We start from the raw sequence: 16291 nt of genomic DNA, 5'->3' as shown, positions 1-16291 counted from the left end.
ATTCCCTGGCACTGTGCAATTTTGCTTACCTTTTTTTCCCCTCCCCTTTTAATCCTCGTGGTTTTCAGCAAATTGATAATGTGGTAGGCATCAGCTCTGAAAATGACCCAGGGAGAGACACTTACATGGAGAACTTATTTGTGTTTAAAAGGAACTGGCTGATTCTATGTGACGGTCACTTAGTGTCCACTCTGGTCCCTCTGCTATGTAGCTGGTTTGCACTACGTGCTCGGGCTCAATCATGGCCACTCTTCATTCAGCCTGGAAATTAGACAGTAGCCCTGTGTGACACGAATGGGAAATAAAGGGATGTGGAGTCACCTTGTCCCAGCACACAGACTACAGGGGCCCATCCCTCTCCTTACCCCCTGCTCTAGGCAGGCCACCATGCCCCTGCCTAACTGTGACATGCAGTCTTACTGCTGGGGAGCAGGGCAGCCAGAGAAGATTCAAGAAAGTGGGGTTTGGATTCTTTGGTTCCCATTCTGAGCTTTGTCACCCAGACTTTCTGACTTCCTTTTATTCCATATGGAAGGGGCATCAAGAGACATTTGAGAGCAAAGATGGATGTATCCATCACTTCTGCCTGATTCTGCATCGTGTGTGTGTGTGTGTGTGTGTGTGTGTGTGGTGTGTGTGTGTGTGTATGGGTGTGTGTGTATGTGGGTGGGTGTGTGTGTGGGTGTGGGTGGGTGTGGGTATGGGTGTGTGTGTATGTGTGTGTGTGTGTGGGTTATGGTGTGTGTGTGTGTGTGTGTGTGTGTGTGTGTGTGTGTAGACCAGAGCACAAACTCGGCTGTCTTCCATCTAGAGCAGCAATTCTCACCCTGCAGGTTGACCCTTTCATAGGGGTCGCATATCAGCTCTCCTGCATATCATATTTACATTACAACTCATCACAGCAGCAAAATCACAGTAATGAAGTAGCAGTGAAAGTATTTTATGATTAGGGTCACTGCAACAGGAGGAGCTGTACAGAAGAGTCAGCATTAGGAGGGTTGAGAAGCACTGATCTGGAATTTTTGTGATGATGGGGACAGTGTCTCTTGTTGGCTTGGAATTGTCCAAGTAGGTTAGGCGGGCAGGAAACCTCAGGATTCTGCTTGTCTGTCTTTCCCTGAGCTTTATCTGGCATAGTAAGCAAGTATAACCATACCTGTTTGTTTGTTTGTTGTTTCCTTTTAAACGTGGGTCCTGGGGCTGGAACTCACCTCTTCATTCTTGCAAAGCAAGTATTTCACCAACTGAGCTGTCCTCACAGGCCTCTGCATCTTTTAAAGGTTTTTATTTATCCATATTTGGAGAACATAATGAACTTTTCAGATACATTCCTAAAATGAATTGCTATAGACAGGGAGAGTTTTAGGGGTGGAGGACGGGGTTCCTGGGGTGCAGTGATGCCTGGGGGGGGAGAAACACCTACCTGGTGGGTAGCAAAGAAAGAGCTAGGTGGCCAGTGGGTTACAGCCGAGGAAGGCCCTTCCCAGCCTGTTTGCCTGTGGCGTGTGTTCGGTGTCTGCGTTCACTTCCGGGCCAGGTGTCCTCGGCCTACACACTCTCTCTCCCCTGGACACACAGGGCGGCCTCACTGCTCTGTTTGGTCAGCGAGCTCTCCATGTGATGCTTATCTTCATTAACGCCTTCTGCCCTCGCCCTCTCTGGCCCTGGTGGAGTGGCACAGGAGCACCTCAGCTGGTGTGAAGTTTGGATTGGTGACCCACATACGGGCCTAGTTGTGAGAGCAGAGTGCCTACCACGTGACTGCTCAGCCTGAGCCCGCGTTGTCTTTTAGCAGTTATTTCTGGGGACTGTGTGTGTGAATGGTCTCTGCATATGTTCTCCCTTCCCAAAGCCCTTCAGCAAGCAGAAGGGGCGAAGCCTTTCAAAGATAAACCAGGTCATGGCGTCCTCTGCTCAGACCCCCCGGTGGCTGCTCCTGCTGCTGGTGTGTGCCAGATGTTTTACAGGGGCCTGTGATCCTCTGCAGGCCATCTCCTCCTTACTGGCCCCAGATCTGCTGGTGACCCCCACCCTCCTGCACCTGCAGCTTCTCAGTTCAGCGTGGCACCTGTTCTTCCCTCAAAGAGTGGCTCTCTCTGTCGGTCTCTGTCTGTCTCTCATCCTCTCCCTTTCTTCTCACGGTCTTTTTCTGATATATTTATCACCGAGCCCTACCCTGTTAACACCCCAAACCCCCTCCCTCCTTCTTTCTCTCTTACCTAAAAATTTTCTCCCAAAAGTACTTACCACTGTTTCCTATGCTATATATTTTGCTGTTTGAGGATTCTTCATCTGAAATATTGTAAAGTTCTCCCAAATCCATGATTTCTGAGTGTTGTGCTAGCACCGCAAAGGCCTTGGATGTGGGGGCTGGGATGCAGCGCAGTGGCAGAGCATTTGCGCATGTGTGCGGTGGTTTGAGTGAGAATGTTCCTCCTCGAAGGTTCAGATATTTGATTGCTTGCCCCTGAGTGGGTGGTGCTGTTTGGAGGGGTTTAGGAGGGTCAGTAGAGGTGAGCTTTGAAAGCTTGAAGCATGGAGCTGTTTCCTGTTGGCTCAGGGCTTCCTGATTGTATTTGAAGACGTGGGCCCTCAGATTCCTCCTCCTGCTTCTGGCCCGCCATTTGCTGCTACACCTCCCTGCCTCGAAGGACTCATCCCCTCTGGAACCGTAAACAAAATAAGCTCTCCTGCAAGTGACCTTTGGTGGTGGTGGTTTGCTCACGGCAGCAGAAGCTAACACAGTGCACAGCCCCTCGCTGCTCAGACCCGATCATCCGTGTTCCGTTCCCCAAGTCTGCATGGTGGAAGGAGAGAACTGATTCTCACACGTTCTTCTCTCTGGCTTTCCCGTATCCCTCCTGGCCTGTTCACACACCCTGTGTGCGTGTTGATTTACCCACCTCCATACACAATGACGATAAGTAATAAAATAAAACATTTTAAAAAATAAAGCAAAAATAGAAAAATTTGAACGTTAGGTTGTCGGGTTAGGGATGGTCAGCCTTACGTTTTTGCTAAGATCGGCTTGACCCTGGATCCATGCCTCACCCTGAGCTTATGTGCTCATCACCTGTCTCCCTGTAAAGAACAAGGATGCTTGCCAGGTCTTCACTTCTCAGCCCTGGCGAGCAGTAACAGACGCTGTGTGGACTCTCCTGGAGCCCTGAGGTCCCGGTATAGCTGTGCCTTCTTCTAGGCCAGAGCTTCTCAACCTTCCTGATGCTGCGACCCTTTCACACAGCTCCTCATGTTGCGGCGACGCCAACCATAGCATTGTTTTTGTGGCTACTTCATAACTGTACTATTTGCTACTGTTCTGAATTGTGATGTAAGTATCGGATGTCTGTGATATCTGATATGTGACCTCTGTGAAAGGTCATGACCCACATGTTGAGGAGGACCACTGTTCTCCAATACTCTATCATCGCCAGGAACATCAATCTCCCTGTCTGGCAGGCAGTGTTTGATTTATGCTGTTACTGTGTGGAGATAGCAGTGAAATCTGGGCTGCTGTGACATGTGGATGTGTCACAAGTCGTCTGTTAATAAAACTGGAAGTGCTAAATGGAGCCTGTGAGCTGTCAAAAATCCAAACACGTCCCTAGGTGTTTGTAAAATAATGCAGCTCTTGGTCAGTTGTATCGTATATGCTCACACGAGCAGGAAGCAAGGGAGACAGAATGTTTGGGGGTTGGGACAGCGAGGCAGCCCTGTCCCATCTGCAGGAGTTGTCACTTGTCTACGTGTTGAGCACCTCGGAGAAGAACACAAGCTAAGGCCTGTGGAGCAAGGGTGGGAGGAGCCTCGCTGTCTCAAGAGACAAGAACAATAATTCTTATTAATAGAAAGTAAAACATCCCTTTACCATAACGTTCTTTGTGGTCAGGTGTGTGTGTGTGTGTGTGTGTGTGTGTGTGTGTGTGTGTGTGATTCATGTAGCCAAGGATGGCCTCTGACTCAGAATCTAGCCCAGGATGATCTTGAATTCCTGATCCTCGTGCCCCACTTCCTTGCGCTGGGGTTCCAGGCATGTGTCGTGGTGTTTGGCTGCTGTGATGTTTTTAGAGGAGTGGTGGTGGGCCCGGCTGCTCAGCTCGGAGGAGATTTCAGTTCCCTTAGATTCTAAAGCATGTGCATGCTAGGGAAATGCTATACCGTGCCACCGACTGCAACCAGGTTTTCTATTCACTCCCATTGCTTAATGTCCACGCTGAGGACACCCTGGCCCCACTAGGAGGCCACGGTGCCTGTGAGGTGTGTGTGTGTGTGTGTGTGTGTGTGTGTGTGTGTGTGCGCTCGGGTGGGTGGGTGTGGGTGTGTGTATCTTGGTAGTTAGGGCCCCAGACATGCTGCTGGTCCAGCTGTGACTCTGCAAGCCCCTCCCTGCTTGTCCCTCCTCAGTCATGATCTCTTTTTGCTCCCTCTGGGCTTTGTCAGTTGGCATTCCAGTTGGCTTTTTCCTCAGCTGATTTCTTTGCGTCTCCAGAGTGCTTCTTACCACATAGGAGGTAAATATGTGGAGATAAGACCCGGTGTGTCCAAATGCCTGTGGTTTTTCTTGTCACTCTTGACCTTTTTGGGAGGAGACAGGCATCTTTCCTTGGGATTCTAGAGTCCCTGATTGCTCTTGTGTGGATACGGTTCATTTCTGAAGACTCATGTGCTGCAAACTTGGTTCCTTGAGATGGTATTGAACTGCTAGACTCTTTAGTAGCGGGAAGGTCCTTAGATCGTGAGGACCCTACCGTCATGAAGAGGTTAATGTCAACATTTCAGAGTGGCGTGGGTTGGGTCTCACAGGAATGGGTCCCGGCTTCGAGCACTCAATGTTTCAAGACTGCCTGACTTGGCTTTCTAACACAATGTACACAACCTATCTTCCTCTTGACAGCCTCTGAGGTCTGCTTTTCATTCCCAAAGGGTTGATATTTTTCTGTGAGAATGATTTCTTATAGATTGCTAATTTAAATATTTAATATTATAAGATCCTTTGCACACGTATCACTTAAAAACAGGTATAAACTCCTACTGCACGTGGTTCTTGCAGTTATAAAATTATACTTGAATTGCAAATTAAACATAAAGCACAGGCGGCTTGAATGCACACCATCATGTGTGATGGCGACTTAGTTCCAATAGCAGGGATTTCACGCATACCGCTGTGGCTCACTGTCCTCTGTATTTGGTCTGTCCTCCAACCTTTGTCTCATTAGCCCATGACAAGGAATGTAATTCTTGTTGGGTGCGATGTGTAAATGCAGCTGGCCCAGAATGATGTGGTCATGAGTGGTCATTCCAAGCATGTGCTTATTTACAGGAACTTTGGGGGTATTGCTGTTAGAATGAAAACATGAAGCATAACTGTTTTTTGTGGAGAGCTCACACAAGCCTAAGGGTTCAGATCTTACCTTCTATCTCCTGTGTCAGTCACCCCTGCTCCACACAGGCTTATATGATGGTGAGACATCACATAGTTGGCTTTTTTCCTCAGCCCACCCCACCCCTGCCTGCCCCGTCTCTCTGGAGCTGTCACAGCCTACAGACTGCCTCACACCATTGTGTCCTCCCATGCCTGCTTTGGAAAAGAGACTCCTGAGAACTGCTGAAGAGCTGTATCTTGTGGAGTTCGAAAACAGTCTTTTTTCAAGTTTAGGTTTAGCTTGACAGGTCCTGCTGGCCTTGCATTCTGGGGCAAGGTGACATTTGCGTTTTGTAACAGCCTGCTTGACCACTTTCAAAGTTCAGTATGAACCTCTGGCTGGTTAGAAATACGTGGTGTTTTGGGAGAAGGAGACAGAGAGGGAAGAGAAAGGGAGAAGGAAAGGGAGAGAGAGAGAGAGAGAGAGAGAAGATGCATGGTGTGGTGTATGACAGTGGGATTGTATTCAAGGTAGTTTGCATGCAAATATGTGTGTAAGTGACAGCGTTTGCGTGTGTGAAACTCTCTGCGTAGTGTGGTATGTGATTGTGCAGAACATGCAGACATGTGTGTGGTGTGGTGGTCTAGATATACACGTGTGGGTGCCCACCGTGGCATGCATGTGAGCGCATGTGCCATCCCTACGATGGGCTTGGCTTGATATTCTGTCTCAGTTGCATCCCTGTACCCTGCATTGAGCTCCTGGCTACTATGGGTGCTGATCAGGGCCGCCCATTGCCACTCAGTGCATTGCAGGGTGGGAATCCTGACTGCTTCATAGTTGGCGTGAGGCTGGTTGGCGTGAGGCTGGTTGTGCTGACCTCCTAGCTGCTAGGCGTGTTGTGAGTGGCTTGGTGGTCCCAGTGTCTCTGTTGTTCCCCTCTTTCTCTAGACTGTCTTGGGTCAGAACCTGAGTCTGTTTTCACTCTTGCCTTCTCCAGCACCCGGTTCATTGCTGAGTTCCCTCTCTGCTCATTCCATAGCTTCCACGCTTTTTAACTCTCTCTTTCCATTCTTGACAACTCCCGTTCCAGTCCAGTTACCTCACACTGGGATGAGAATAGCCTGTTCATGCAGCCTTTCAACTTTTTCATCAGCCTGGGCCCGTGGATGGCCCATCTCCTTTCTTTGTCTCTTCCTGCTTTTGTACTTCAGTGGCCATGTTTTCAACAAGTCAGGGTGACATCAGCTTGTGACTGTTCAAGTTCATTTCTTCTGCTCCTACTTCTTTTAAAAAGTATATATATGAAGGATTACAGTTTGGCTAACTTGTAAGAGATGGTGGTACCTAACTGTCATCCACTCTCTGACTGGCTACCATTTAACTGTCAGACGGGCTACATGGTTTTCATTTGTTTATTTTTCACTCTGGGGAGGGGAATATGGTCCCCGAGATGCCTTCTTCGTCTGTTATAGAGGTTGTTTTTGAGTCCAGGCTGAGGAAATGTGTTAAAGATCTCTAACTTTTAAAAGAGAAGCATCTTTGGGGGTTTTGTGTATAGCGTACTACATCCACAAAAACGCCAAAACCACAGAACAGATCTCCATCTGTTCAGGATTTTGTTCTGTGGCAGATTCTCAGGAGAGGTAGAACGGAGCCTTTGGTATATCCCCTTCAGAGGTTAGATTCAGCTTCTACTCTTGAAGCCTGTTAAATGTACTAATTTTATACTGGGGGGGGGAGTGATATCCTGAAAGTAGAAAGGAGAAGACAAGTGCTTCTGAGAATCTTTCTCTCCCACTGGGGCTTTGTCTGGGGGTTATAGTCTCCGCATGAGTAGGAGAATTCGCACCTAAGGAAGCTGGGAGCTAATAGCGTCTCCTAGCGCTCTGAAGAGCACTTCCTGACACCAGAGCTGCTGTGTGGGGGACACATTGTCACCGTGGGGCAAATACCCAAAGCTTATGTCACTGTGGACAATGGGGGCCTTTGCTGCCCTGTAAATGTTTGGGTCCGCCATTCCTCAGCCTCCAGAGTCCAGAGCTAAAGAGAAGCTCCACGCGTGCAGAAAGCCTGTGCTCTGTGTGCGGGCTGCGCTTGGCCTCCCCAGGCCTCGGAAGCAGCTGGTCAGGCTCCCTGAGGTGGCTGTGATTTCCATTCAGTCAGTCCTTCCCAGCCACGTGCCCTGGGTCTCAGGAGAGACCTTAAGAGCCAGTGCTCCCTCTGCACCTCTTAATCTCTTCTGACATGAAGGCTTTTTAGGATTCAGGCATTGCTTCCTAACTCTGGGCCAGAGGGCTGGTGGCCCCACGGTGGCCCCATCAGGGCCTTCGTAGTGTTCTAAATCTAGAGCAGAAGCCACGGGCTGCGTGAGTGTGCTCTCACTGTGCCTGGTGTGAATGGGAAACTGAATCCATCTCCGGGCTCTCGTTGTGAGGGACTTAAATACCACCTGTAGTGACCATGTTAGATAGCCTAGCTCTCTTGTCTGGGGAAACAGGGCAAGCACAGTAGCTAACAGAGAGCCACAGCCTTGTGCACTGCTAGGGAGAGGACATTTGGCTGAGGGGTCCCCTGCCTGGGGCAAACATCATCACACAAGTCCTAGCTCGTTTGATAAAGCTCAGCATCAAAGCTACTCCTGTGATTTTGTGTGTGTGGAAGGGGGAACCCCCACCTCTGTACCGTTCTGAGGTGGCAGTCATTATTGACTGTGCTTTTGTCTTCTAGAACAGAAGCCTCCAAGCTGCCCACAGCTCCCCTTTCTTGAGCAGAGTCTATACCAGATTCCTCTGCTCAGTGGTACAAAGCCATCACATAAGCAAATGCTTGGTGTCCACAGAGGATAAATACAGAACCCAGCGATCTGTTCTAGGGAGGAGTGGGGACAAGGTGAGGGGGAGGCTGTATCGTCTGTAGCTGTGACTGAACCTTCGGGAACTCTCTATTTTGTGGCTTTTCTTGGATGGAGCCAGCTGAGTTGTGCAAAAGTGTTCTTGCCTTACAAGGTACTGATTAAAGCTGGGCTGAGCTACATAGATGGAGCTGAATTTGTCTCCAGCTTCAATTTTTGAAACACACATACCGGGGTTCACCATTAGGGCCCATTCACCCATTGTCCTGGAGATGCCTAAGGGATAAATGCTCTACCTGGTGTCACCTATGGCTGGACCACTGGCCTCCCACATCACCCCGTGGCCTGCTGTAGTGTTCCAGTTGCTCTGCAAGCCAGTGAGGCTTCACTGCTGGTGCTTGCATCCTCATTGGTCCTTTCACTGTGGAAAATCTGGCAAAGTCTACACAGCTACTGCTAATCCCCCTGATAGCCACATTCCTCTCTGCCAGCATTCCTTTCTGCCATGATTTCAAAGATACACAAACTCAAATTGCTGGAGATGTTCAGAATGTCAGCCTTGCTTGGAAGTCATGACCAGGTGGTTTATTACATGCAGCAGGCGAGGCCAGGTGACCCCGGCTGTCCTCATGCGTAGCATTCTTTCCAGCCACTGTTAACACCCTTCTGCTGGGGCTAGTGAAGTTAGGCAGCGGGTGACTGTAGGAGTCAAGAGGAAGCACAAAGTTGCAGGTCTCTCTTGCAGCCTGGTTTGTTTTTACATTTGAAGATGTTGTTACTCTTAGCATAAAGGGACAGTAGAGAGGGCAGGGGACCGAAGGCCTTTAACTGATGGCTACTCAGCTCCAACCGGGTGAGATCTCTCACCTTTTGTGTCTTCTTTTCTGGACTGGATGTCTTTGGTTAGTCAACCCAGATTGTCTGGAACAATATGAGGCATCCACTCACATGTGCTTTGGCCTGATGGCTTTATAGAAACTACTTTAAAATATTTTTATTATTTCTTACATAATTTCATACATTTCTTGATCATATTCACTCACATCTCTTCACCCCTACTCCTCCCGGCCCCTCCCCCTCCCCCACCCTTCTTGTCCTCTTGTTGTTGTCTTTAGAAGAGACTCTCCTGCCCTGGCTGTCTTGGTCCTCCCACTCTGACTCTTGTGTCAGCCTTGTCCTAAGCTCAGCCTCTTTTCTGCAGCGAGAGGCCACCAGCAATGCCCAAGGCTCCATACCTCCTTGGCCTGCACTTGTTCAGAGGGAATGAGGGGTTCTCTTGTGGAAAAAGCACCTTTCTTAGAATCCCCTTGTGCCTTTGGATTACAAATCTTCGGCGAGTCAGTGTCTGATGAGGGGATGCTTCTGACTATGAACCTGTGGTGGCATCAGGTTTTCTACAGACCAGGAGCTGTGAAGGGAAATGTGGCCAGCAGCAAAGACTGGTGTGGCCACCCGGAGTAGAGTGTATGTGGATCAGAAACTGTAATTCGGGGGCATCTCTGTGACAAGCTGGAGACCTACAACAGGGTGGGCTCCTGGGAGGACATGGGGGTGACTCTAGCTGGGACTCCTAGCATCAGGGGTCATGGAGACTGAAGAGGCCACCCTCTAACCAGACAGGACTCCTAGTGGAGGGAGGGAAAAACCAACCCACCCATAAAAACTTTGTGACATAAAATTTGCCCTGCCTACAAGATATGCAAATATAAAGATAGAGCAGAGATTGAGGGAATGTCCAGACAATGCCTGGCCCTCCCTGAGACCCAAACCATGGGAGAGAGACAGCCCCTGACACTAAGGGCACTCTCCATGCTTGCAAGGAGCCTAGCAAAGCTGTCCTCGAGAGGCTCCACCCAGCAGCAGATCAAAACAGATACTAAGACTCACTTCTGGGAAAAGCATAGGGAACCTTGTGGAAAAGTAGGGGGAAAGAAAGGGGAACATGGAGGGGACAAGAACTCCACAGGAGACCAACAGAGCCAACTAACCAGGGCCCAGAGGGGCTTACAGAGACTGAAGCACCAACCAAGGACCATGCATGAATGGGACCTAGGCCCCCTATGCAGAAAGATGTAGCCAATGGGCACCTTGGGCTTCATGTGAGTTCCCTAAGAAGGGGAGCAGGGGTTGTCTCTGACATGGACTCTGTTGCCTGCTTTTTTTTTTTTTTTTTATCACTTCCCGCTGGTTGGCTGCCAGAGGGAAAGAGGCTACAATCAGTTCTGATGCAACTTGATATGATGGGGTGGGTGGGCTCCCCTTTTCTAAGGTGTAGAGGAGGGGGGATATGGGAAACAGGGAGGGGGGTGGGACTTGGAGCAGAGGAGGAAGGGGCTACTATTGGGATGTAGAGTGAAGTAATTAATTAGCTAAAAAAGAAACTGTAGTTCCTGGCTTTTCTGTATTCCTCAGTCTACCATGATCTATGCACAGGTGTGATTACCGTTAGGAGTAGAATGTGATGCTCACTTTCCTTTGTCTTCCTCATCCCTCTCTTCTGTTTGGCCCTTTCTTCCCTCCTCTCATTTCTATCTCTTTCCCGTCACCTTCCTTCTCCACTCCCTGTTCCTTGCCTCTCCCTCTTATCCGTTGGCCCATGGTTGGATAGTCAAGTCCCGTAGTAAACTCTATCAGTACTTAGTTCTTCCCTGCACTGAAAACCTTCACATTTGCTCCCCCAGGAAGAAGAAATGCCGGATGTAGAAATCGACATCGACGATCTTCTTGATGCTGACAGTGAGGAAGAAAGAGCTTCAAAACTACAGGTAATCAGCTTTCAAAATCTGGAGTTTTCCGCTCATGGAGTTTTGAGTCCACTCCAGTCTCCAAAGCCTGGGCATCAACTTATGCTGTCTGGTGAGAACACTGGAAGTCCCCAAGATTAGGCAATGGTGTCTTGCAGAGCAGAAAGCATTGGTGCTAACTCAATGTGCACATAATAAAACAGATGTTGACAACAGTTTTCCAGGGACCTTCTGGGGCAAGGCTCTAAAGCCTTATGATTTTGGGAGAGAGAGTTGGCTGTACCTTGAAAGGTCTTATCCCCAGGGAAGGCAGAGGTACCATGCAGGCAGGTGAGGAGCAGAGAGACTGAGTGAGATCTGGGGATATCCAAGCCCTGGGCTCTTGCAACTATGGATTCAATCATTTATGAAAGCGATTTCTAGAACTAGATTGCTTGGAATGTAATTCTGTTTAGGAAAATACCTTTTATGGAGTGCTCAGCTGATCATATTCTGCCAGAACTGTGGGGACTGAGGCACCTAATGTTCCGTAGCAGAAAGCAATAAAACAGCTCTTCTCGTGTGAGGTCCCTTCTCAATATGCACTGGGCAGTTTCTAGAACCAATTAACCTGTGACCTGTCATTGTTAATGTCCACTGGTAATTACTGGTGGTGGCTGTTGGCCATTCCCAGTGGCACATGATGCCTGGAGCCAATCAAAGTGCACATTTTACTGCGCTGATTAATGTGATTGATGTGCTCATCACAGTTGTCCTGTGGTAAGCAGCCTCAGCTCCAATTCTTTATGTGTAGATTTCATTGGGAGACAATAGTTTTGGGGCGGGGGTTGTTTTGTTTTGTTTTTCTCAGACAGAGTTTCTTTGTGTAGCCTTGGCTATCCTGGAACTCACTTTTTTGATCAGGCTGCTGGCCTCAAACTCATGAAGATCTGTCTGCCTCTGCTTCCTGAGTGCTGGGATTAAAGGCATGTTCCACCTCATCTGGCCCTAGGACTTTTTTTTTTTTTTTTTTAACATCAGTTCTATAGAAAATAAAATGAAACGAAAATCAGTTGAGAACTTGAAAGGAGCTTTTTAGTTGTTCTCCAGGTCCCCTTCTTGCTTGGTTCCCAGATCAGTGAGAAGAGAAGTAAAACTATCTATGGCTGAACCATGGCCAGAGCCCTCTTTCCATGTCCATAGCAGTGGCCACCATCTTGCATAGACAGTCCATCAGCTTTAAGTATGTCCAGTTTAATATGAACCAGGTTGGGAGTTCAAAGGTAAGGGTATGAATGTGCACATCACACATGTGTGTGTGCAGGAAGAGGTAGAATAGAGTCCTTTAAAGCAAGCTCTGCTCCATAGGCAGGTATAAACTAGTGAGGGTTATGTTTGATTTTCAAAACTGGTAGCACAAAAGCAAGACTTTGTCATTCAAAAACTCTGTGCAATATATATACATATATGTATATATGCGTGTGTATATGTGTGTGCATATGGACCCATGTTAAGAACACAACATGGCTGCATATGAATGGTATTTGTATGTCTTAGCTGACCGACTGGTACTGAAATAAAATGTAAGTATAGCTAGACAGTGGTAAGCCTTAACAGACCGTTGTACAATAACGATTTAAAGATGAAACAAGAGGGCCAGAGAGAAGGCTCAGCAGTTAGGAGCACTTGCTGCTCTTCCTTCCAGAGGACCACGGTTCGGTTCTCAGCACTCATGTCAGCGGCTCACAACTGTCTGCAATTCCAGCTCCATGGAACACGTAACATCCTCCTCTGGCCCTCATGGATACTGCATTCCTGTGTACATACCACACACACACACACACACACACTTTAAATGAAAAGTAAATGGCTTTTTATTTCAAGATGATGAATTAAGAGAAAGAATCCTGACTTTCTGTGTATTTAATTCTAGGAAGCCCTCGTAGACTGCTATAAACCAACAGAGGTAAGCAAATTATTCTACCTAAGTGCTGTGTTAGAATTGGTTTTTGTCAAATCAATTTGTCTGTTTTGAATACAAATGATTGGTTTTCACCCATGAGTGCCTGTGCTTAGGCAGTGCCGTCTTCATTATTTCTAGGCCTAAATCTGTTTGGTTCAGGAAGATGTTATTAGAGCCAGGTGTGCTTATGTTTTAGAGAAAATCTTCACTTCACAGAAAATTGGGAGGAAATGCAGTGTGATTATTGCTGGAGAATATAGCTTATGACTTTAAGGGTATGCATTAAAAAAAAATGCTTCAAACCAGGTCTGGCAAGGTAGCTCAGTGGTTAAAAACACAGGCTGCACTTCCAGATGGCCTGGGTCCCCGGCAGCCACAGAGCAGCTCACAACCATCTATAACTCCAGTTCCAAGGAATCCAGTGTCCTATTCTGGTATCTGCAGGTACTAGGCATGTCCATGGTGTGCAAGCATACATGCAGGCAAGACTGTACGCATACATTACCTTTATCAGGAAAATGTGAGGCCTTGTCTGGGGATTCATCTTGGGGTCTAAGAAACGGTGCATATTGCAGACTAGACTGAAGCAACTGGTATAGAATCTAAATGATTAAAAGCAAAAACAGGATAGCGGTTAAGGTTTTGACGAGTTATGAAACTATTAGCTCCCTCTCTCCACAAACTTTTGGCTTGTTCCTGTGGCAAATCAGAGAAGTCAGAAGACGCGCCAGAAGTCTGGAGATCACTGACCATCAAAGCGATGGCTACGGTAACTCTTCTGAGTTTTGAAGTGGTAAATTATTGAGAAGAAAATATACTTTTAGGAGTGTATAAATGTGAGTCTAAAATGTTTTATGGTTATTTGGTTTAAGGGTAGATATCAATTTGAGCTGTATATTTAAAGTCTCCAGTTTTAATTATATCCTATAGAAATTTAAATGTTTATTGAAAGTGTACTTTTTGTGAAAACACATGTCCTCTGACTATTCTGAAAAGAGGGAGATTCATAAGCTGGAGTTCATAAGCAAACATCTCTGGATTCTTTTTTTTTTTTTTTTTTTTAGTTCAGTGTTTTTTTGAGGGATGGAAGTGCTGCCAAGCGAGGGACTCTGTCCAAGTTCATTTATCCTAATGATCCTTTGAGCAAGGTGGAGTGCTTTGCTTTTTAGTATGTGCTCATAAGACACAGTTTTGTGACATCCGGACTAAGGGAGAAGTGTACTGGCTTCTAATTTTTCCCGAGTTAAATAGCTCACATGGTTCCAACCTGCATCGTCTATTTAACTGCACAACCATCAGATGAAGTAAAGAGGGCTTCGGTACCTTGTCTCCAGTGTCAGAGCAGTAATTCGGGGAACCAGTACTCAACCCTGAGGCCTAACAATGGGTCTTGTGCTCTGTTTTCCATCTTGCCAGTCCTCACGAGTGCCTTGCCTTAGCGAGAGATTCAGAGTTCTAAAGGATGCTATGCAGTCTGAACTAGGTGCTGAATAATTAAGCATCCCCCTTTTTAGAGCAGCCATCTTGGGGGTTGCTGTCTTTGATCAAAGCTCCTCTATGTACAATCGTGTCACTTGGAAGTCTGAAATGTAAACAAGGTGCCTTTGCTGTTTATATCCTCTTGCTGCACAGGGAGGATGCAGAGGGAGGGAGAGAAGAATGTGTTTTGAGTTGAGTTTTTGGGGGCAAAACCAGCTAGTGCTCTGTAAGTTTAAAGCAGGCTCCCAACCTCTCTGAACCTCCATTTCTTCCTGCAGCATCCTGTAAATAGAAGTACTCATATCTGTCCCCCAGCATTTCAGTAAGGGTTATTAACAGTAATAATTGTAATAGCAATAACAACAATAGCTAATTGATTAATAAGCTGGGCACTCAGCTAATCATATCTCATGTATTGAATATTTTTATGAACATGTTAAACATTTATGAAATCATCCATGGCTTAATATTTTACAGAGACTTAGGTCTTCAGAGCAGTTTTAGATTCACAGTGTAATAGACCAGGGGACACAGCGACTTCCTGTCTATACCCACAGCCTCCTCCATTATCAACATCCCCCACCAGACTGGCACATTTGCACTTCCTGATGAGTCTGTGTTGACACACGGTAATTCCCCAAGTCCATAGTCCACATTCAGGTTCAAGCTCGTTATTGTACCTTCTGTAGGTTTTGAGGAAACTTTGGCCTGTGTTCATCGTAACTGTGTCTTACAGAACCGTTTCACCACCCTGCATTCTGCCCTTCCAGCCCCTTCCTCCTTCCCCCGCCCCACAGCACTGGTCTCTTTGCTGGAGTCTCACAGCTTGTCACTCCCACAGACTGCCTTCTTCTTACCCATCTGTTTCAGTCTCCTCCCTGTCTTCCCAGGGCTCGATAGCTCAGTCCCTTTTAGTTGTAGATGATAACCCCATGTCTAGCCAGAGCGTTCACCTGTTGAAGGATGTCTGCATTGTCTTCAAGTGTTGGCTGTGCTGCTCTGAATATTCTGGCGCAGGGTTTTGTAAAAAGTTTCCAGTTCTTTGAGGTAAACTCCAAGGAACATGTGTTGCATCTTAAGACTGTATTTGGGTTTGTGGGACATTACCAAATCCTTTCAAGGTAGCCAAATCAGTTTTCATTCTCATCAGGAATGAATGTTCCTCCTGCTTCAAATCCTCCCCCACATTTGGTGTTGTTGGTGCTCTGGACTTTTGGCCATTCTGAGAGGTATATACTGATGTTCCATTGTTTTAATCTACATTTTCTTATGGCATGTAATCTGGAGCACCTATTTGTATACTCATTTGATACCCATGTATTTCCTTAGGGGACAGATGTCTCCTGAGGTCCATGGTTCATTTTTTTTTTTTTTAAACTGGGTTTTTCTTTTTGCTGCTGTTGAGATTAAAGCTGTATATGTTTGTTTGTTTGTTTGTTTGGTTGGTTGTTTGGTTGGTTTGTGGTCTGAGTAAGCCTACAGCATCTTAAAAGAGGACTTAGCTTCCCTGGAACTGGAGTTACAGGCAGCTGTGAGCCCCTATGTGAGGTGCTAGGGACCAGACCCAGCTCTCCTGTAACAGCAACAAATATTCCTACCTACTGAGCTGTCTCTCCAGCTCCTGCTGTTGGATCCTAAAACTTCTTTGTGGCTGGGATATAGATCATTGGTAGAATAGTTGTGTATTATACACCAGGGAGAGAGAATGAGAAAGAGATACATTATTTTGGCCTTCAGGCTTTTATTAACTGGTATGTCTTTTGAAAGTCTTTTCTCTCACTGTTTTCATTCTCTTCACGGTGTCTTTTATAGAACAGAAGAGTTCATTTTAATGAAGCACAGTTTATCAATCCTGTCTTACATGGCTTTTTTTTTTTTTGGTCTTTTTTTGATGCTTCTAATACTCACC

The 16291-nt window shown here is 46.9% G+C and overlaps 1 protein-coding gene across 1 annotated transcript in view; it reads left to right on the top strand.

Moving 5' to 3' along the window:
- Positions 1-16291, top strand: part of Ppp1r14c (protein phosphatase 1 regulatory inhibitor subunit 14C) — an 81348-nt gene that overhangs the window by 40048 nt on the left and 25009 nt on the right. Inside the window, exons 2-3 of the mRNA XM_021659965.2 lie at positions 10899-10982; positions 12874-12906. Of these exons, the coding sequence (XP_021515640.1) occupies positions 10899-10982; positions 12874-12906 (117 nt within the window). The remainder of the gene's footprint in view (positions 1-10898; positions 10983-12873; positions 12907-16291) is intronic.

This window comes from Meriones unguiculatus, chromosome 20 (genome assembly GCF_030254825.1).
Source record: "Meriones unguiculatus strain TT.TT164.6M chromosome 20, Bangor_MerUng_6.1, whole genome shotgun sequence".
In the NCBI taxonomy this organism is placed as follows: Eukaryota; Metazoa; Chordata; class Mammalia; order Rodentia; family Muridae; genus Meriones; species Meriones unguiculatus.
This window is presented reverse-complemented; position numbering and strand designations above follow the sequence as displayed.